Below are 23,996 nucleotides of genomic sequence, written 5' to 3'. Positions count from 1 at the left end.
CAGCATCGGTACAATACCAAGCCCCAGTACTCACGTCATCATGTCATGTTGTGCTTTGTGTAGCTCGGAGCTAAGCTGACCTCTGTTTCTGTCCCCACCATCTGTCTGTCTCATCCATCTACAGCGGCTTGCCTTCAACTGCCTTTTTTTTTTTTATAAGCTTTTTCACATGCAAGTTGCCACTTGCCACTTGCTGTCTAGCTGACTATCTGCTAGCTTCTCTTCATGCCATGCCTCCTCAGAGCTTTCTGGCTGGGGGAGAGAAAGTAATGAAATGTATGCTCAATAAGCAATAAATAATTGATTAAAAAATGTGTGCTCTGCAACATGACTGAAGAGGATTTCATCAACACTGTTTTTCAACTCACTAGATGTTTCAAGATCCAGGAGCTTGCTGGACAAAGTAATTGATCTCATGAAACGAGTCAAATCACTCATTGACCGTAACGCACTTTTAAAAGGACAAACTCCGACTGCGGACAGTTTTAATTCCGCCATCTTAACTGGTCTAGTGGAGCTTGACCCCTTTCACTCAAGACTGTTTGCCGCCACTCTGCCAGCCCAGGAAGCACCTTCATCCACCAGCCACCCAAACAGCTCCTCTCCCTCACTGCTGCTCACTTCCCTCCAGCCTCCCCACCAGCTCTTCCCCCCCCCCCCCCCCCCCCCCCACCTGGCCTCCTGCCAGGGGGCCTCTGGGTGCCCTGGGAGACCAAGACGCCACCCACTCCCTGGCCAAGTCTGCAATTCTTCATCTGTCAGACCGGTTCGATGCACTTGCCTTGGATGAGGGCCAGTACACGATACATGCCCTTTCCCCCAACTCGGCCTGCTGGGCCCACACACCTTTGTCCCCACCAGTCTACCAAGCCTGTTCATAATTGGCTCAAGGACCACTGTGCCTCCATTAAGGTCCAGTATGTTAGTAACGTTGACCTGTTTTGGGCGACACAGGAAGATTGCCTCCACCCCTCCCACAAATTACTCATACTTTCACCAACCTAGGCTCTCTGGTCATAGTGGCAGAGTAGTACTTACCCACAGAACTGATTTATAGTATATAGAGTACAAAGTAAAGTACTAAAGCAAAGTAAAACTCATTCAAAATTCATTCATGAACTACTGGCTTTGATTATTCCATTGTGGGTTCTCACCAGTTCTCACCATGCCAGTGACTATCCATCTTAAGTTCTAGTCCTTCTTAATCTGTTTTCACCTGTCCGCCATCCCCACCCCTTCAAACAATTTGACTACACTGCACTATTATTCTAACCTCTCTTGACATAATCTTTATTAAAATTGATTCAGTCACCACTATGTGCCTTCATCACTGTCACCACTCTGTCATTACTATGTGTGTTTTTTGAGGGGTTAGTTTCCATTTAAAGTCAAGTTGTTTTGACAAATTAAGGTTGAGTGGAGGAGCCACTTTCCTGCCTTCACATGGCTAAACAGGGTTGATGGAAAGACCACAGCCGGGTTTCAAAGTCTTTGCAATCAAATGAGCAGCACACTGTGACCACACTGGGCCCCAATGCAAGAATGGAAACCCAGGCCCTATGCTGTGGCCGAGGCTCATTAGAGCCACAACCGTCCCTGAAAATAAAAAGAAAATAACAGAAAAATGCAGGAGTGTGGTTGACAGTGGCCTTTATTATGGAGTCCAACTACTCAAGTTAATAAAAAATATACCCAGATTTAGGGCTGGGTAATGATTGAAAATTCAAGGTGCCAATTAATGAATGAACATTGAATTTGATACCTTGAATTTGCTTATTATGTAATAATTATACCCTAAACAATAGCAGTAGCCTGCATTTTTTGGACTGTCATATAATTTGTGCTGTTAGTTTTTCCAACTAAAAGAAATAACATTTGAACTATCAGACTCAAACTATCAGACACAAGATCTTATATTAAAACTGTTTCATAGTTTAAATTTAAAATATTTTGAGCTATGTCAATGAAACTTTACATTTAGAACTATATAAGTGCTAGTAAGTCTTTTATGCATTTATGTAAAATGCAGTTTAACATGACTTTTTAAAAAAGCAATTTTTGTCACAGTTTTTTTCTTGCAGTTAACCACGGTTCAGCTCTCTTGCCTCAGGTTAACATTGTGCACTATTAGGTGCTTCATTAGGTTCGAGGTGTTGCCGGACTTGGCGGTTATATTCTTGTCAGAAATATTGCACTGTGTGCTGTCGCTGTCAATTTTATTAAAATATAGGCAGACCTTGGACCGTGTCTGCAACATTGTGTACTTCCAAGACATGAAGGTGTAGAGACACCTGGACAAGTTTGTTTTTCCTGCCTGTGGCAACTATTACCTTGTGAGCCAATCAGCAGTCACTTTAGTAAAAGATCAGGTATAGTTAGTGGATGAAAGACCCAGCCCCACTCGGCTGATTAGTCCAATTCACACATGCATGGTCAAGCCTCATAAACTGCTTGATTATGCTGCTGAGTGACAGATCATGACAATACAGACTAGACTTATTTCTCAGTGATTTCACAAGTTAAATGGATCTGTTCCTGAACTTGAGGTATTCTGCTAGTAACAGAGTCTATAGCTGTACAGTAGAACGATTAATCATCCACCTTTTCAAATCAATGTCAGAGTCTAATAAGATGTGTTGAAATTGCTACTAATACATGATGTGTACCTGTTGTATACAAAAAATAGGACTTTATATGTCTTTGCAATAACAAAATGTAGGCTCCAGTATTTGCTGCAACAGCCAATGCCTCGACATATCGTACTTTCTTACCTGGCAGGATATCTTTCCATGCCTACCTATCTCAGTTAACCACGGTTCAGCTCTCTTGCCTGTATCTTCTCTCTTCTTTTGAAATGTGTAGTTGATATTTGGCAGTTTTACAATCTGGTTATTTCAGTAGACCTTCTGTTTTCTTTCTTTTGTGTTTTGTTTGGTTTGTATTTGGGCCTTTTGCAAACAAGGTTCACACAGCATTGATTACTGTCGCCTATCTCATCAAATATTCACAATTCACTTTTAACCATCAAATAACTTCACAATGAGAATAATACAATCAGACAACTTGACAATTATTGAAATCGAGTATTATTTATACACTGAACCCGTGACCAATATCAATATTTTATAGATGCAGGATATACATAATTCAACATGTAATTGAAATGCAAGCAGGTAACACAGCTGAGTAAACTGTAGTAATGCTGGGCGGAGTGAAACATTTGAGGCACCTGGCTTTGCACCTGCAGCATGCAACTGTCCTCACTGTTTACGCATAAGCCGTCACCTTTTCTGCTCCTGTGCAACTTGTTGAAGATTCATACAAAGATTAATTCAAATAGGGTCAGTTATCAGAAGAAAAAGTCCATGTTTTGCTTTCTTCAACTGCGGTAAATTCTGAATGATATTGGCCAATCACTGAGATGTGGGAAGATGAGTTGAAGATTAGAATTACTCTTATATTCTTCCTTCTTTGCTGATTTTACTCCTCTTAATGAGATAGTGAGAATAATAAAAGCGAGAGAGGAAGTAAAGGAAGTGGCAGGCTTGATTATTGAATCTATTATTGAAAATTGTGTCAAATTCAGATAGACTGTCCTGTTTCTCTGCCTTCATCAATGGGCTGTGGGCTGGTTTGCTTAAAACAGCAGGCTGATATTGGAAGAGGTTAGGCTGTGTGTGTGTGTGTGTGTGTGTGTGTGTGCTGCAGTATGACAGGCAGATGTTACACACCACATGAGTACTTTTGTTTTTCTCAAGTGGATTTGTAGTGTGAAGCTGGCACTGCAGCCAAATGGTTTTGTTAGAATGGTTTCTTAGAGACTAAAGGTTTCTCATTAATTTTTGAATTTTCCACTGCTGCTGTCAGAGAGGATATGGAGGCTTTTTGTTTAATATATGATTCATGGTAAGTGAGATATTATCTACTGCAGTTGTACTATTGCAACGTCCTATAGCCATTTCTAGTTTTCTTGTGTGTTTTTGCACCACTTCTTGATACAGTATATGAGGGAAATGTAGAAAGAGATTTCTGAATAGCAGTTGTTTTGGATTTTTGCAGAACTTAGTTATACTTGCCATTTCACAATAACGTGACAATATATTAGATAAATGTTGTACACTCCACATCTGTCTTTAGAGAATAGGTTGACTGTTTGACAGCCAGAAGATGCCAACCTATGCTCCACTCAATAAGGTGCAAGTATTGATCAGCACATGCATTTAGAAAGGTGATTATACTTTGCTGGTATTAATTCAAAGTTAGTCCTTTAAAAAAAAGTGTCAACATCCCAGGCAATAACAATTGAGCTTTCACCCAAATTGTTGTATAAATTATTATTAATTACTGTTGGGGCAGCAGGATGGCCTAATGATTAAAGAGGCTGCCACCCCCCAAACCCTTCTCCCATTCTCACACACACACACACACACACACGCGCACACTCTCTCTCTTCCTGTCTCTCTCAACAGTGCATGTACTTCCTCCTTACCTGAAATAACACTAGATCTTGTCTTTCTATTTTGCGCCTCATACATCTTTTTGTCTCAGTTAATAGTACTGTACATCACTGCGGACCATTACAGGAGGAGGAAGCGAGCCTTGGGACATGAGGGAGCAGCGATGCTTAATTGATATTTATTTATCGCCCACAGAGTACATCCATTCAGAGATAATGGCCGCTTTGGCAAACTGACAGGGCTAGAGCCATCTGCAAAAATACCTCAGAATTATGATGGGCTTCCAACTGGGAGTGTGCAGGAATGTCATTATTAAATTCTCTCTCAAACTGCTAAAAATTACATTCAAATACATTTTAAGTAGTGACCTTTACTCAGGAGGTAATGTTTTAATGCATGGGGTTGTTGCTTAGATGGACTCTAATGTTGAATTATTATTGTAGGATAGACTTAAGTTACAGAAGGCCATTTTAGGTGGCCGAGTAATGACAGATGTAGTGTTTAGAACAAAGAATTACTCGCACCTGAAAACCCTCAAGCTCCATCCTTGCCGACCGGTACACGTCCGTTTCTGAGATGGTGTGTCAATACTTGGAGTGATTGTTGATGGATATTATAGGTCAGCTGCTCAGGGGATCTTGGTTTAATTAAAGATAGTCCTAATTAACTCATCAGCGTTGTGTCTACAGTATAGGGGCCTTTTCATCTCACCATCATCTTGGTCTGTGGGGAACTGTGGGCCCAGTAAATTAATAACCAGTGGCTGACAGCATATGATGAATTCTGTAACAAAATGCTACCGTATATACATATATACATTTTTGAAAAGAATAATTACCTTAAATTCATGATTCAGTATTCTCTATTTTGATGATCCAGTCTGTTAAAATGTTGTAACGAAAGGCTTAAATTACTTACTATTCCTTCAATAGTACCATAATTGTTTTAATTCTAGACTATTAATCATTTTTTAATAGTTGTCACTTTTTCATACGCAGGATCCCATTTGTTATAAGATGTTATGCAGAGTAAAAATTCATAGGCAGAATCCTTCAATCCTTATGCAGTCACATTTTGCAAATACTGTCAGTGAAAAGGAATAAAATTATGATAACCAAGTTATGGGTATGCATCCTTTCTAGTAAGACCCCTGATCTATTGGCTAGCCTCTTTGAATGATCTGTTTGGCTATAAAGTCACCCAACAGTGAATTCATAGTATAGTGATGTAGCCATTCAAGCAGTTGCAAAACATACAAGAAATGGTATTTTCTTTACCGATTTGTATTTGTTGTGTTGTTAATCTTGTTTGTTAGATGTAACTTGTATACATTGTTCACTTCTGAGGGACACATCTCAAGTGCAGTGATTTCTCAGGATTTATTTGTTAATCATATGGTCTAGGAAAGTCTGATCAATTTTCAATTCTTGTGAACAACTCGATCTCAAACCCAGAAACCAGAGAACTAGGATTTAATCCTGTGTTGTTATAAAGATGTAAAATCTTCCAAAAATTTTACTCAGATGAAGATTAAGATTTCGTTATTTAACACAAGATCACTGGAAATTCTATGTTGTCATTTCTCTCCTAGATATACACATGCGTAGCCAATACACATTCATGTATTTGTTCAAAGAGGTGAGAGCCGAGGGTCGCCCACAGTGCAGAAATTAGGAATTCATTGCCTTGCTCAAGGGCATTTCACAATAAATTAACCTCTTAGAGCTCACAACCCATTTTTTTATTTTACATGTTAACTTACTCAGTTATGTTTAATATTGATAACTAGAAGTCCTTACCTATTCAAGCAAGGGCATAAATGTAATATACACAATTTGTGCAACTCCATTAACCTCCAGGCCCCCTGAGGGCAAAACAGGCTCCGTCATTCAGTTTCCAAATGAATTTGAGTCGTTGTAATGATGAAGAGTATTGATCTGGTAAATTTACTCAGTTAACAGTAAGATGTTCTTTGGTACATCCTATGCTAATATACATTAATACTGGTCAAATATTGCTGTTAGACTGTTAACTTATTATAACAGTTAAACGTGGATTGTGAAAATGGGATTGTTGAATATGTAACCAAATGTGAATTTTTAGTTAAGTCCACAAAGTGGTAATTTAACGCCAAAAATGTTGATATTGAGACCTCAGACTAGTTGTTTTGTATCCCTGGGAAACTGTGCATGTGGGTTGTGTTTTCCCCACAATACAGACATGCCCCAAGATATCCTTAATTCAAATTTGCTTCTTTAACTCAGATTTGCAGTTTAAGTGTATTTTTAGATGGGCAGAATATCCTCTGAAGAGAAGATGGAATAAGGCAACCAAGCAGTATTTTTAAGAAAAACACAATCATGTCTTTTCTGAATAAGAATAGGCCCTAAACTAAAATGGCTTGCTGTAGGCATGAATAAAACTGATTCATGAAAATGAATTTAATTGATTTTTTACAAAACAGTATAATCCAAATATTGATAGTAGCCTAAGGCTGTACAAATGAGTGGCAGCCAAAGGTAGATCACTGACTTGAGGATCTGATAGTGAGAAATAAATGAAAAAAACGATCAAGTGGATCAAATTTATAGTATTAAATTATATTCGGATAAATATAGGCCTTAGCCTATTTCTAGATGAAATACAGCCTCGGCCATGGTCACAAATTAAAAAGATTCATCCTCTCACATAATTTATTCATACTTCAATAGTGCTACAGTATCTTCTGTATATCTCATATGTTCCATTTGCTGTCAAGTTGAGACCAGTGGCAATATTAATAAACTTTGAACATTTTTGATTTGTGAATAAAGTTAGTTTAAGATCCAGCAAGTTATGAAAATGTGTGTTTTAATGGGCACTGTGTCCATACCATACAGTAGTACCATTGTATAAATTACAAAAGGATGTAACTTGATATTCTTGAACATTATGAAAAAGGTTTCGGGCCTCTAGTAAAACAGTTGCAAAGCAAATAGAATGTGTAGAATGGGTATAAAAACCTCTAATGTGCAAATTGAGGTCATATTAATGCAGACTTTTTCAATAACCACATCAGTGTCAGTGCTTTGTTTGGAACAAAAAGTTTAACTTTTTAGGCTCTTCAAATGTTTTTTGGGGTTATTTTTGACTCCCCCTTCCTCTCTCCATTTCCACCGGCAGGGCGGTAGTCGGGCACAGAGAGCCGTTGCCTGACGACAGTAAAGACAACATCACCATTTTCACCAGAATCCTAGACAGGCTGCTGGACGGATATGACAACAGGCTACGCCCCGGGCTGGGAGGTAAGCTGCATGTTAGATGTCCCACAAACCTCCACACACCTCCACACACTGGACCAGGGTTCAGTGGGATCTGCACAGGCCCCGACTGCTCACTGTGTGACACTGCTTGAGCTCAAGTGACTTGGAAACACTGAGGATGGCCATAGATCATTGGGCTAAAGTGAAATATACGCATTACAGTAAAAGGAATCATGTATATATTCTCTTTACACATTATAAGGGCATTGTAGTCATGTGAGAAAATGGCAATTGTCAGATGTAATCAATTTTGAATTTGGCATAACTTTTTTATAATGCTGCTGTAAACTACTGTGTATGTGTATATATATATGCATATATATATATATATATATATATATATATATATATATATATATTATATATTATATATATTATATATATATATTATATATATATATATATATATATATATATATATATATACATATATATACTGTATATACAGAGAGAGAGAGAGGAAAAAAATATATACTGCTAGGACCTATACAGTGTATTTATCTTGCTTCAAATCAGTCATGCATCATTATACAACAGCAGGGCTAGACCTGAGTAAATTGGTCACTAGTTGTTTTTCCAGCTGATTTAGTTGAATTAACTGTTGTGGCAAAGGCAGCACATCTGGCTTGTTCACACAACCACTAGCTGCTTCCCCAGGCAGACTGGCAGAGTTGAGAACAGGGCTACTGTATTCTGTCACTACTGGTAATAATTGCATTAGTGTTGCTAGGCCCTTAGATAACTATTTTCCAATTGTAGTTTTTATTGTATAGCTTGGCACATAGCTTAGCCTTTAGCTAGTCAGTTAGAGTCATGAGTCATGGAGTCAGGCTTCTCCAACCGGTAAGCTGCTAGCTAGTGCGTATTATTAGCACTCAGGTCACTTTGTGCAGTTCGGGAAATGTGCCCTCCCAGACCCTGGGGTTGAAGTCTCTGCTCAATCATGCCCAAATGGCAAATATGCACATATGTCAGTGGAAATCCCTCTAATTGATGCCATGCTATCCAAATATTTGGCCCCTAAGGACAATGAACTGCTGACCAGCAAGCCCACACACCCAAGCAGGCCTTGCCATGTCTCAGCCACCCAGCTGGAGTGGTCATGTCTGCTCTAGTGCCTCTGCTGCAGCCATGAGCGTGGCTACCAGGCTGCAGACCCACCAGGCCGGCTGACCTGGACTCCAGGGCGGTGACCAGGAAGCGGCACCAGGCACAAGACGCTTACATCTCCAAGGGCAAGGGCACTGATGCTGAGGTCCTTCATGGTGCAGTGACTTCACGTACATGCCTATATTGGTGCAGTGAAGCCAAGTGGGCTTTGACACCAGGCCCTAGAGGCTGTCCAGTCTGTCTCTCACACTGCAGATATTTTGTAGGTGAACTGCTGAATGACATTTTCTTTCCATGGCAAGCTGAGGGACTATTGTGTCTTTCTACAATTCAAACAATGCACAAAACGCTCTATACCCAGTAGCTCTTGAGGAGGTGGCCTTCCTGGCAAATCCCCACATCTAATTTTAAGTATTTGTCAGGAATAGTAGAACTCCAAGTAATTTTTGCTGTTTCAGATGGACCTAAATTGTGCAAATATATTGTAAAACTACAAAAAAAAATAGGTTTTAAAGATCCACACTTTTCTAGGTGACAACCCGTAACCCCGACCCCATAAGGGTTAGGATTTTTGGACCTCACTAAAAATTTAGTCCAGGCTACAGCTGTGCTCACCAATGTTGGGTCTCTCCTTATTCTGCTCAACATGCTCAGTTCAAGCCTAGGGCCCTTCCCTGAAGAAAGCATTGCGCTGTCCCCTAGGTCAAGGACAAGACAACCGATCTTCATCCATTTGGCCACCCCACATAAGACCTCTACAATGCCCCCCGCCCCCCCAGCCAGAGACCCACTGAGAAACCCATCTCAGACAAACAGACTTGGTAGCAACTGGAAATCATCATTTAATTCCATTTTCAGCAGCATCTATTAGCTGGCTCTCATGCTCTGGTGCTCCGTTGTGCACATAAACAGAAAAGGGGCAACTCAGTTTCTTCCCCTCCTATGCCTGCCATGCAAACTGCTGACTTGGTGTTGTGATCATCACGTATTTGTGAGGGCCATTTGCGTCCCAGGAATGATTAATGTGGAAGAGGATCCCCTTTCTCAAGGGGGCCCTTTGCCAGAAGATTGGAGACTTTACCTGTGGGTGGTCTCCTAGATCTGGGACAGATTCAGAGCTGAAGATCTGTTCGCTTTCCGAGAAAACGCTCATCGCTCCTAGTCTCTGCACCGCTGGGAGCAGCTACTCTGTCTCACCAATGGCCCAAAAGCCTGCTTCACACATTTCCCCCAAAGGAGCTGATTCAGCCCACACTAAAGAGGCTACATTTTGATATGTCACCACTTTCTTGTTATGCCCTACTTAATGCTACACTATGTTAAAATCATTTGTAAAGTATTTGGTGTTAATTTCTGTACAGCTCATGATTAATTAACGTTCTTTTTTTAATGTGTCATGACTCACTTACTTTATAATGATCAATTTGACAAATGATCAAATCGACATCATCCTAAATGAGTTACAAAGCATTATGACAGAATAATAGTTATTCTGGAGCTCATAATGCATGCTGATGTCTAATGATACATGTAATAAATTATAATTTAAAGAAATATACAGGCCCTAGCAATATATAGAGCAGAACAACCTCATAACACAGTCATGCCACATTCATATTACATTATGTCATTTTCTAATGTGATTATAATGTGCCTATGGTCCCGTATAATGGCAACTAAAGTGTTACCCTAAGTTGAATAAAGAAAGCATACAGACCCTGCATGCTTAATGCTGACATCCTGCATTTTATCCCTGAGCCAGTCCCTTGGGGACTGTTAAATGTTTTTGGGCCAGGCTAACTAAAATTATTTTGGGTCAAAAGGGATGTCTTCTCTCCAAGGAAATAGACCTGGGCCTGGCTCAAAGCAGATTTCATGCTGTTGTGGAGCTGAAAAACTGGCTTGACCCAAAACAGTTGTAGTTTTCCTGGCCCAAAAACATTCAACCATTGAAAAGCCTCTGTGAATTTGCTCACAGCACCATCTTTGGCCCCTGATTTGAGATTGAAAACTTTATCAGGCCAGGATAGTTGGGACAGCTGGAACCAATGCTATCTAGCAGTGCTTGAGTCTCCCTTTATAGGACATCTCTAATATTGGTGGCCCAAAATTATTTATCCATTGATATTTCATCACAAACTTGCAATTGAGGGAGCATGACATGATTTTGACAAATGTTGATGCACAAATAAGAATCCATGTGTTCAGCTGTCCAGAACAGCATGAAATCTGCACTGGGTCAGGACCAGGTCTATTTCCTGGGAGACCAGGCATCGCTATTGACCTAAGTGTTGTAGTTTGCCTGGCCCAAAAACATGAGGTCTTATATATATCTACTATGAATTAGCTTTCAGGACAATATTGGTCCGTGACTTGAAAATCTTATTGTGCCAGGCTGGAACCAGTGCTATCTAGCTGTGCTTAAGGCTCCATTTAAGGGACACCTGTCATATTGGCGACTCAAAATAATTGAATCCTGGATATAGTGTCACAAACTTGTAACAGTGTGGTATTATTTCAACCTGACAATCTACTTTCAAAATAGTAATACTAGAAACATGTCACATATTCGACCACAAATCCCTTTGGACCGGGCAAGAGGCAATGTGTTTTGAAAATATGTGAGCTTGTACTTATAAATCAGTTGTAGAAGTGGCCCAAAATGATTTCATCCATAGATCTCTGGTCTGAATACACTGATTAAGATTGTGGTGATCATATATCTCGTAATTATTGATATATAACATAATATTTTACAGGGTTCCCAACAGATTTAGATTTCCCCTTAAATTATCAAATGAGATGTGAATGTTAAAAGGAGGACAGCTTGTGTGAGAATGACACTTATTGTTTCTCACCCTGTAAGTTCTCCAGTCATAGTGCCCAGTAGAGCTGTGGGCCGGCCAGCGGTTAGCCACAGACAGAAACTCAGCAAAAATCGCCCCATCATATAACCCAAATATGTTTCTTGTATTCTTATTATTCGCCATAGTTCTTGTTTACCTTGTGGTAATAATAAAACAAAAGCTTTCCCTGTAAGTAAACCTCACCAGGTAAAATACTGCAATCTCCTGAGAGAACTTAACCCTTGTTTATGTTGTTTTGTAGTTAGGTATTAAACATTGAAGGTTTTTTTTTGTGCATATTGAATTTTGGCTTTCTGAAATGCAAACTGGCTGACTTCCAGGTAAACAAAGACAGAGCTGCAGTATGGCTTTATGTATAAAGACTGCACTGTAATGTTTTTCTGACTCCAACCACCAGCTCTCTTCTCTCCTTTCACTGTCAGAGAGTGTGACAGAAGTGAGGACGAACATCTATGTGACCAGTTTTGGGCCGGTGTCAGACACAGACATGGTGAGTATCATCCTCCTCTTCCTCTTCTTCCTCTTCTTCAGTTTGTTGAAGAATCTGCTGCAATTTGTTTCATCTGATCTAAGCAGGCTATCGGTCTACATTCTGTTTAACTTGTAATTGTATTCATGAGGTTATTGTTGTAGTTTGACAAAAAATACTTTGCATTGAGATTATTTGTCAATGTGCATGTAGGTCTTAAAACTGTTACTGTTCTCTTTGGCTTGTGCAATAGATTAAATTCCTTCTCAGTATAAAATTTGGACTGAATTTTAGCTCTTGTTTTCCTAGGATGGTTCAGTTTGCATTAGTAAACAGCCATTACTGCCTCTAATTGAACAATGTTTTCCCCACTGATGGAGCTTCTTTGGATGTTAGAGCTCAAGCACAGCTTCTCCATGCCATCAAAATATCACATTCATTGTCAGTGGAATAGTATTATATCATAGCAAACCAAGGCAAACTGTTGCCTTGGTGGCTGGTTGCCTTTCTCCTCTCTTTTTCACACTGTCCCTGGCTACAGTTTGACATACTGCAGCCATTTTAAAACAATATTCCTTTTCTATTCAAAGGAAACTGCCTTCGGCATGAGGTGCTCGACCTGTCCGCTTGATGTTGTTCCCACAAAGTTCCTTAAAGATGTTTTTGACACTGTTCTAGTAATTTATTTATTGTAAATAGTTCTCTGGCCACTGGCGCATTGCCCTCTACTTTCAAGCATGCAAAAGTTCAAGCCCTCCTGAACAAAGCTAGTCTAGATCTAGTCTTAACAACTACAGACCTATCTCTTCTTTATCAACAATTTTAGAAAAAGTTGTTCTTATATCAGAGCACAGCCCTTCTCAAAGTTACTGACATCCTTTTAACAGGAGATGCAGGATATTGTGCAATCTTTGTCCTGTTAGACCTTAATGCAGCATTTGATACTGTTGATCATGTCACATTTAAGAGGGGTACATCGCTATGGTAACTCAGCCTGCACACGTAAAAAAATAAATAAGCACAATATATAATTTTCTCCCGGACGGAGAGTAGATATCTAAAACAGTTTGATTTTGTTGGGGGATAGTTTCTTGCATTAGTCAAATTTCCACAATGACAGTTATAATACAGTATTTTGGGTAACTTTACATTGACAATATTGTTTAGCAATACAATAAGATTGGGAAATGCAATTCTCATTACGCTGGAACTTTTGAAAAGAAAATGCACTTCAGCGACAGAACCGGAAATGATATTGTGGCCAGCTTCACAAACTCCCCGCCTTCTCACCTTTCCCACGTTGTGAACTACTTCTGATTGCGCAACGCAAGACCCGCCTTAATGGGATGACTGACAGGTGGACACCTGTGACAATGTTAATGCAGTCCTCTCAAAATGCATTTGCAATTGCATTTTGCCAGGGAATCAGCACAGTGGCGAGTGTATTAAATGGCAAAGACAGGAGGCGCTGTTTCGCTTTTTACATTTGGATAACCATTTACATTTGCCACCTTTACAGCATAATATTGTCTTTGATAATGAAATGTAAAATGCCCTATTAGAGAGTGCAAAACCATATAAGGTAAATGACATATCAATTATAATTTTGACATCATTATTGCACAATCACATGAATTATATATACATATCTATGCAGTTCGGGAAATACATTTTAATTTTTCAGTTTGCATCATCATTTGAATAAAGCTAAAAATAAAGCGTGCAAATCTCTGTTTAAATGAAATGTCAATACTAGTATAGGAAATGTCAAATGCAAATGACATTATTGAATTTGAATTTGAATTTTGAGCCAAAAACTGCACATGCAAGTGGCAAATTTAAATTCAAATGTAGGATTACATGGCCATTTTACATATTACATTTCCATTTGAATTATGCATGCGATACGCTTCCATACTTTAACAGTACATGTTTGAAATAGCCTCCTATGGTGTTCTAGTATTGTGGAGAAAAGTTTTCATTATAATCAAACCAAGCAGATTTTAAACATTAGCTCCTATTTGGTCAGATTGCCCATAAACATAATGGCTCAAAAGCGAATCTGAAATAGCTCCTCTTGTCCTTCCCAACTCAACAAATATGATTCAAACCACTCAGTTTTGACAAGCAGGTCAAGAGGGTCCTGCAGTCCTTCTGCTTCATTCAACAGACAAATACTTCCAAAATCTAACTGATATGGAGAAGGTCATCCATGCTTTTATTCATTCTTGTTTAAACTGCTGCCACTCTCTACACTCCTGCCTCACACGTCGCTTTCACACCTTCAGCTCGTCCTGAACATAACAGCTGCCACGGTTCTGTTTCCAGATGTGGAAACAACATCATCCTAGTTTTAAAATTCCTGCACTGGTTAGCAGTTAGTTTTAGAATTGAATTCAGGATTTCACTGATCACTACTGAGGCAGGGCCAGGTCTGGCCCCGGGCTACACTGCACACCTTTTCACTCTGTAAGTACAGAGGCACAGCATAAAATCCTCAGGCGCTGCCTTTCAAGCTTCTCTGCAGTCTAGACTAAAGTAAGAGATGACTGGGCTTTTGCCATCAGGGCCTGCAGTCTATGGAACAGCCAAGTCAGTATCATCTTGTAAATTACTTCTGAAGTACATTTTTACAGATTTGTATTTTTTATGCCATGTATTATATGCTGCAAATTTGGAAAATCACATAAAATCGAAATTGTTTTCACTTCTAAATCTTATTTTCTGGCTATTGCGTTATCAGTTTACTATATTAAGATTTTCTGTACTTTCTACATCACATGATTAACCATGCCACTCTACATCTAACAGGAGAAATAACTCACTCCATACTCTGTTCGGTACATTGTTCTGGGGACAATGAAATATCTAGCTAGGCTGCTAGCTATGGTAACAGACACAGTCAGACCACATTCATCAATTGGCAACCACAGGCAATGCTAGTGGCATTAAGGCTTGCTAGCATGGTGTTAATTTATCAGCTCATAGCTTTTTTGGAAGCAGAAAACTACACCATTCCCATGTCATTACTACGGTGTGCAGTTTGCTGGAGTAGTCAAGTATTCCTAGTTTCCATTGCATTAAAACGTGAGAGAATTATGTTCCTGGAATAAATCTGAATCTCAGGTGTTAGCAGGGAAACAAAGCGTTAGCAGAGAATTGTTAGTGGAAATTTTCCAGAGTTAATAAGCCCAAATCATGCTACGTTTTGCTAAGAGTTTCTTTGCCAGACTGCGGAGCGGGGCCGGCCTATAATAGTACTTGTCCTTGACTGACTGACTGACTGACTCCCCATTGTTGAAACGCACATGTGCCGCCCCAATATTGCCACGGCTGTTTGGTCAGTTTATAGAAATGGATCTAAATGGATCTCTCATTGGAGATGTGTCAAACACATGTGAGTTTCTCAGATAGAGAATTAACATGAGTGCAGTGTAGATACTGGCATATTCCCCCTGTTTTACCATTGGATTCCACCAGACACACTGCTGTCACTGTAGGTAAGGACAAGCAATTAATCCTATTGAAATTAATTGCTTTGAGTCTACCATATGTGTAGCTTCAGAGCACTCCAGTCCATTTTCCATGCCACATTTTCTGTCACAGCATCTGTTTCAGGGCACAGTGCATTGCCCAAGAGCCTGAAAATGTTGCCCTACGTCTCATTGACTTTCAGCAGGGAGGAAGCATCTTCTGGAACGTACATGAAAAGAGGGTCCAGTACCATTTATGCACAGAAAGTCTTGGGTCAAATGGCTGCATTCGCGGTCCGGCTTGTTTTTCTTTTCTTTTGAAAGTTAGACATTGCATAAGCAGAAGAATTAATTTGTCAGCTTTGCATTCAAAATGCGATTTATAGAGGCCTCTTGCTCATTTTCCTTTACGCTTCAATGATTTACTTGGGTACAAGTCAATAAAGATTACAGACTGTGCTTCAGAACAGGGTACTGAGTTTTCATAGTTATTGTTACATTGTACCAATGAATATGTACCACATTAAACTCAATCAAAAGGAAAGAGTCAGGGTAAAAAAAAAATAACTGTCAAGTTAAGTCAGTTCAAGTCAAAAGCATCAAGAAAGCACTCAGAAGAAAAAAAAAAACCTCCAGCAGAAAGTGCTTTACAGAGCAACTAAGGACACAACCAACACAAACAAAAGCAAGAGAGAGAAATCGCATCACATTTTTAAGATGCAAAGCTAGAGCTTATGTGTGGGTGTTTGTATGATTATATGTATGTGCAGACACATAGGAAGCTCCCAGGCATCACTAGGACAGTCCACAGAAATGAACAGTCTGTACCAGATTAGCAAAAGGAGCTCCGGGGCCCTTTAAGCAGAGGAGGGAAGGAATGGCTGTTCTACAGAGGGAGCAAAGGCACACTGTAGGCTGTACTAATTAAATAGGTGTTGAGTCTGGACTTAAATAATGAGACAGTGTCTGAATCTCTGACATGGGTAGCTGTTTCCAAAGGGAGGGCACCCTCTGAGGGTGAGTGGGTGGGAGGGAGGGTGGCTCGGTTTTTCTTCTGAATATGGAGAATAACAAGGAGTCCTGCCTCTCTGCTGCGGAGTGGAGAGCGGAGCAGGTGCAGGTAAATCGGTGAAGCACTGTGAAGTGAGGCCTTTTCATGCTTTTTAAATTAAATTTTAGACTTTGTAGCCACTTCGTTCTGCTACTGAGAGCCGACGAAGGGAAACCTACAGTAGATCAGGGTGGTGTGATCATGTTTTCTGGTTCGCGAGTATCCAGGCTACTGAGTCCTGAATCAGTTGGATTGTTTTTTTGAGTGTGGAGTGGGACGGCCCAGGAGTAGTGCATTGCAGCAGTCAGTACTGGAGGAAACAAAGGCATGGACCAGTTTTTCTAGGTCAGTTAAAGGAGAGGAAATGCCTAATCCTGGAGGTATTTCAGAGGTGAAAATCAGCTTTTTGGGATATTGCCTTGATGTGGTTGTCAAGGGAGAGTTCTGGATCTGAGACAACAGATTAATTTGGGCTAACTATACAGATAAATAAAGTGAGAGAAGTGAGTTTTTTACTGCTAAGGGCTTAAAAAAAAAAAGCACTTCAATTTCGTCTGCTTGTTACTGTTATTGTGTTTTTACTGCGTCATTCTGCGTCGTTCTGTCAAAGCTAGTTGTTTCACCATAGATTATTTTAATAAGCCTCTTTTATCTCTTTTATGAGCCATATATACCTGGTAGATAGATCATAAATCAACATAAAATAAAATACTATTCTATAAAATGCTACCATTGCTTTTGATGCATAGTTTTTCTACTGTCTGCCAGGGAACTGAGGCCAAGAACTCCAGATTGGGCGAATATCTGTGGGTTTATCTCACACTGACATAATAGTTAATGTTTCTGCATGTGAATATGGGAATGGATGTGAAGCTGAGCCTTTATGTTGAAAAATATGCCTCTATCATATTTAAGAACATACTAAGTCAAAATTGATTGATTCATACCAACTTTTGGTACGCTTTTACTTACCTTAAAGCTGGAAACAGACATGAAGGGATTTATTCAAGACCTGTTTTCATATTGAATGGGACAGAATTTAAGGTGTGTAGGATGGGTTTGTTTTTAAAATCAGCCAAAGTCTCTTTAAGAGAAGTCAGTTCTTTCAGGCGTCTTTGTAACGCCTGCCAGGCAGTAAGTTTGTGACTAACAAGACAAAATCCCTATCTCTTTGAATGGGGAGCCATCTGTGTTTAAAGTTCTGTCATATGTATATATCATCATTTGCATTTAATATTTAGGAACACTGACAAATTGTATACAGCACAGAATGTTAAATTGTGTTCCAAAGGACAGTGTTGTCACAGAAAAATGTCTATTTTCCACTGAGTGACGTTTCTATGCATGCGCCATCCAGTGCCTCGCAAAACAGTGAGGTTACGACATTCAAGACTGGCTTACGGCAGTCCCATACGCTTCTTAAAAAGCATTTACATATGTAAGACAAAAAATTCTTACATACCATACACTACCATACTTAATTCGCTGACTTCACTCCATTAATAAGAATCTAAAATTATTCAGGCCGATGAAAGTCTTGCGTCCATCAAAGCTGTATCGGCACTGTGAACCTGAAAGTATGATTAGCAGATTTTCTTTATGATACTATGCACACAAAGGTGCGTCAATTGGCCAGTTTTGCTGACGGCATGCCTTATGCTGTCGGTGCCACCATCCAGCGTTACAGATTTTCCCATTCGAAGCTGTTGGAGTGCCCTCAATGTAATACTGTTTCTGGATCAGCATCTTGTTTGTGGGGGAGGGGTGGAGGAGATGCAGCTTACTAAACCCACACACTACTGGGCTCGGCATTGAAAAGAAATCACCAAAGCTGGAGAGAGCCACTGCACATTCTGCAAAGGCCCTTAGGCTATTACTTATTAAAAAAGAGTGTCATTTACTGTATTATTTTGAGCACATTCACTGCATGAACTGCAGGTTACCATTAACTCAATAACTCTTTAAGTATCAGAAGTATTTATTTAAGTAGTTAATTTCTTGAAATGGATTATGAATTTGGACCATTAAACGCTTGGAGAAACTGTTGTAACTGAGATTTTCCGAGATAGAGGACAATGTATACCCAAGGCATCTCACGGTTTATGTCGTGCACAAACAGAGGTCCAATTACCCATCTCTGTAACATCAAGTGTCCCAGAACTGTCTGCTCCTCCCCCACCCTGAGGGCCAGTCGCTCAGCCTTCACATTGGACCCCAATATGCCACATCTGCCTTTAGTGTCCCTCCATCGCAACAGGAGGGAAGTTAACTGCGTGATCCGAGCGAAACCTAAATATTGGAATAACGGGGCACAATATTCTGTATAGTCTGTATGGAGCAGTTACAGTATCTGAACATGGCAGATTTCCACACTGTCACATCAATCCTGAGAATGTGGGTTATGTTCTTGACGTTGATATATGGAAAGTAGGTGGTTGTGCTGCTCCACCTCTAGCCTCCCCTTCTCTCTTTTCCTTGCTGTTTTTTCCTCTCTGTTTCTCCTTTTTTCTCTCTCTCTCTCTCTCTCTCTCTCTCACTCCCTCAAGGTTTATGGAGTGCCATCACATTCTCATGTCTGCAGTGTCGTGGCACATTTACCTGTTTTCTGGCAGGCCTTGACAGGTCTGGTCTGATGATATGGGGAGCTATTTAGCCTGTCACAGGTACTGTGTTGAAGCTTGCTTGACAAAGATGTCAGCGCTGGTCTGGTAGGCAGCCTTGATCCCACCATGTTTTGCTCTCGTTTCACAATCGCTTGTCCTAAAAATTTCTGGAATATCTGATGTTTCAGCACACCAGTGTATGCTGTGTTGCTGTTTTCACCTCTTTTCTAAAACTTGTCAAATTCTGCTTCGGAACGAAGGTCCTCCCGGTCCATTCAGTAGATTTTCTTTTTTTTTTTAAACTAGCTTGTCTCCTCCCTCACTGTTTAAAAGCGACCCTTACCCCCTCCCATTCCTGAAAAAAATTATCATAATGGAGGAATCGATGAAGCGAACGAGTAAACTTGTTAAACTAGTAAACTTGCCACCTACCTCTTCACTTGTCATTTTGGGACATGTAACGCTAAAGCGACACTGGTAACCGGTGACACTTCTCAGCAGGTCTGTTTAGCTTAGCTATTAACCTTTATCCTTCCATTTGTCCTTCATAGGCCTCTGTAGTGAAGTGGCTTTGCTGTGTGTTAGTTACAAAAGTGTTGCGGTTTCTGTCGCCCTCTAATGGACAGAAAAATTGCTTTAAAATTCAGAAAACTCAGCTGCGAAAGAGTGCTAGTGCAAGACATAACAAATATATCAGGTCTCTACTTGTCTGTTGTTTTATTTACCTTCCTTTTACACTTTTATTTTAAAATAAATAGCTGTAGAAAAATGAGAACCATTGTGGTGAAAATGTTTTTTTTCTATGTTTTACTCTCTATGTACTTACTCGAATTTGCACGAAATGTGTAGGACTGACTTATGGCAGTCTCAACCAAAACAGAAAGAGGACTCACTTTGAATTGTGCTACTTGTTCGTACAGAAACAAATACACAGACAAGTACAGATGCTGTCCAGTCCCACGGCGCCTAGCTAGGTGAGCATCAACTGTTGCTGTAGTTGAAGTTATTACAGTCCTGGAATAATCAGGATAACTACATCATTCACCAATGTATTGTCAATAAGAATAGATCCACTCTACAACTATTAGCTGTCTTTCACTATCATAGTAGCCTGTTAGCCAAAATGTTTAGTTAGCTGCCCAAACTCCACATCTGTAAGGCAAAACTACTTTCCTAGTTCAATAAATAAAATATCTTTAATATTTTTGTCACACATGAATTAGCCCCTGCAGTTACAAACACATTGCGATACGAACACAGGGTGAGCGAGCAAGTGCCAAGTCGTCTTTGCGACAGTGATATAAAACTCGACCACTGACGGCCTAAAGGGGACGCCAAAGTCATCAAGTTTCAAATTCTACTGGTAGGAGCTTTAATGAAAATGTTGATTTATGAGCTAGTTGGCATACTGAACTTTTTGCTGTTCTGATGATTTGAATGCTGTTCTGCTCCATTCCCCCATGTATCGGCCGTGCCTCAAGTATCATATTTCTGCTTATTCAACAAAACTATTCTCTTATTCATTCATTATTATCTATTAAAAAAACAGCAACAACAGCAACAAAACCTGGACATGGTCCAAATTCTATCTACCAAATTGAATATAATTTTATAACGCTGTGATACCAAACACTAGAATACCTGAATAGTTAAAGATCCTCTAAGGTCCTTCTGCATCAATCATTTTGCCCTTGTTCAAGGGGATACAAGCCCAATTAAGTCCTTTTTCCGGAGAATTAAGTGGGATCAGGAAGAGGTGCATTTTAAATTAAAACCATTGCCTTCCAGTCTCCAGTACCTTTCAGGAAAACTCATTTGATGCACTCTTGAGAAAAATCTATACTCTTAAAATAGGGCTTGCAGGTCATCATGTCCCCCATTGTCACAACATGATTCATGTGCTGGGAGGGAAGGATTTTTAAAAGCAGGACAGGCAGAGTCTTTTTGCATCTTAAGAGTCTGTATTTTGTTACCTTATTTACACTTCATCAAGCCAATCTCAAAGCTGCACCAGGCAAATGGCAGCCACTGGTAACTGATTGAATTGAACTGTTTAGGAGCAACTTTTCGCTCTCAAGTTTCGATTTGTTAGTTCCTGAGCACAGAGAAGAAATTAATTTGGGCAAACAGGGCGTTCAATGTTGTCTCAATTAGGGCGGATAGGATGCTCTCCTATGTTGCAGCCTCACTTTGTGATTTAGGCTAATAAGACTGGTGTATTTCTACATTAAAGTCTTGTCTAGTGCAGCTTTAAATCCATGTGGTGTAGTTGTGGTGTAACACAAGTCTCCCTCCCTCTATGTTTCCCTCATAAATTCAGACTCTCAATTCAATTCTGCTTAGTCATTTCAAATGATTATTTCATCTGTCATTTTGTTTTAAACTGTGATAATGTGAACTACTTCACTCTTTATGAGTATACAGTACTATATGATCTATGTGTATAGTCCACATACTGTAATTCCCTTCTACAATTAACAGTATAATCTCTATTAAAATGCAGTATTTGTACTGTAAGGCTTTGAAAATTACATTTTCCTAAATTGTCCTTGTGTCTAAGAGTCAACTAAACAAAATCCACTAGAACCTGTTTGTGTTTTTTATTTCTCTGTTTGCGTAACTTTGATGGATGGGAGCAATATGAGAGTATAATGTGATTTGCTCTGATCCTTCTGTATCATTTTGTATGATCAGGAACTAGAAATAGTTTTTTTTCCATACTTTGACCAACCATACTTTGATCAATTCCTTCTTCAAGGCGTGATACTGGACCACTTGAAATATCTTGTTTCTTCCTCTCTGGAAGCAATGCTAAATCACAGTGATTAAATCAAATAATGTGGTTAAGACCAAAAACACAATGTTTTTAAAAACATAAATCAATCTGTAAGTCAAGTCAAGGTTATTTATCCTTCATCACAACATGTTCAGTGCTCCACATCCTTGTTTGTTTGCTGCCATCTGAATCGAGGATGATTTTCACGTAACAGAATGGTAGCGTCTGAAGTCTGGAACCATCTACTGCTATTTCGTGTTTATGCCTCAGAGCTGCTGAAGCTGTTGAACACTGAAAATAATTGGGATGGGTATGAGATTCACAGCTCATCGCAAGTCTCACACAGGTTACACTCCCAGCAGGGAAAGGTGAGATGCACACGAGGAATGGAGCGAGAGAGAATAATTGACAAAGGGAGAGCCAGAAAGACAAGTAATTAAGGCATTAATCAAATCTCTGACTAATCATTACAGCGCTCAGAGAGTGAAGGAGTTCAGAGGAGCCAGACTAATGGATATGCGGCCTCCAGCAAGCGGTCTGTATCATTGTGGAAACTCCTGTGGGCCTTGTGGGTCCTGACCTAGCTTTTAGTAACCAGGTCTGTTTTTTTTTTCTTTAATATAGCTGCAGGTTGCTGCAGGTAGTGAGAATGTTGGGGGTTGAAAAAGGCTACTGCTGTGACTTCGTCTTGTTTCAGTATAAAATACCACACTAGCCAAGGGCGGAAATAACTAATTATTTTTACTCACATTACTGTAATATTTTTTAACGTCAGTCATTTTACTTTTACTTGAGCACATTTTTGCGCAAGTATTATACTTTGCTACATTTTAAATCACATCCATGGACATCCAAATTGTGGAGCCATTCACACTGAGAAGAGAAATCTGGCTTTACTTTGTTTGTGCACTTTATTTTGTAATTTCTAGTTTTTCCAACTAAAAGAGTGTGGTTTGAACTCTGTGAACTCTTTGAATTCTCTTTTCTAAAAAGTGACTTTTACTCCAAGTGCATTCTAAATGAGATACTTTTGACTTTTACTTAAGTAGATTTTTACACCGGTACTTTTACTTAAGTAAAATATCAGCAAAGTAACAATACTTCTACTTCAGTAAGACATTCTAGCACTCTTTCCACCCCTGACACTAGCAAATTAGAACATCACTCCTACTGTAGCGTCATCTATTCTACAGCACCACTCAACACATACACATAGTCTGTTAGATTTCTGCACTTAAAACTGTGGAAACAAGCTCTCTCACATGATACAGTAGCTTGCCAGAGGCGCTAAATGAAATCCACCAAGCCAGACAGTCGGCTAAACTAGAGATAAAGAATATGTGTCCCTCAAGCTGGAGCCAAGTAAAACATCAACATCACACAGTGAGTTACTGTGGTTGACTGCTCACTGATTTCAGTTTCCTGGACTGAGCAACTTGCCCAGGTGTGTCCTCTCCATCCCTGCCTTCACTGTGCCCTCGGAGATGGCATTCGTTGTTTGCTGGTACATTTTAGAGTAGAGATGCACAATACTGAGAGCATGGTCAATAAGTGATATTTGTCCCTCTGCAGAGAGCTTAACAAATGAGATATTTTTCACTATATGGACTGTATAAGCTGAAAATCTTATCAGTCACATATGAAAATGAAATGTTAGTAACATGTTCTCAGTTTCAAGTCATTTCTCAATTAATGTATCAAGCAAGTCTCTAATCAAAATTACGACTTCTGTCAGACTTGAGTCTAAGTCATAACTTGACTTAAATCCCCATCTATGCTCCCATAGACTACTATCCTCTGTCCTACAGCCAGTAGTTTGTTACGACTGCTGTCTAATTTCTAAAAAGACACTTATCTTTGCACAGCCGTATGTATGTGCCGGGTGCGT

At 39.6% G+C, this 23,996-nt stretch overlaps 1 protein-coding gene across 1 annotated transcript in view; it reads left to right on the top strand.

The window, feature by feature from the left end:
- Positions 1–23,996, top strand: part of gabra3 (gamma-aminobutyric acid type A receptor subunit alpha3) — a 78,730-nt gene that overhangs the window by 31,207 nt on the left and 23,527 nt on the right. Inside the window, exons 4-6 of the mRNA XM_071915215.2 lie at positions 7,169–7,214; positions 7,620–7,741; positions 12,159–12,226. Of these exons, the coding sequence (XP_071771316.1) occupies positions 7,169–7,214; positions 7,620–7,741; positions 12,159–12,226 (236 nt within the window). The remainder of the gene's footprint in view (positions 1–7,168; positions 7,215–7,619; positions 7,742–12,158; positions 12,227–23,996) is intronic.

This window comes from Centroberyx gerrardi, chromosome 11 (genome assembly GCF_048128805.1).
Source record: "Centroberyx gerrardi isolate f3 chromosome 11, fCenGer3.hap1.cur.20231027, whole genome shotgun sequence".
NCBI classification, from domain to species: domain Eukaryota; kingdom Metazoa; phylum Chordata; class Actinopteri; order Beryciformes; family Berycidae; genus Centroberyx; species Centroberyx gerrardi.
This window is presented reverse-complemented; position numbering and strand designations above follow the sequence as displayed.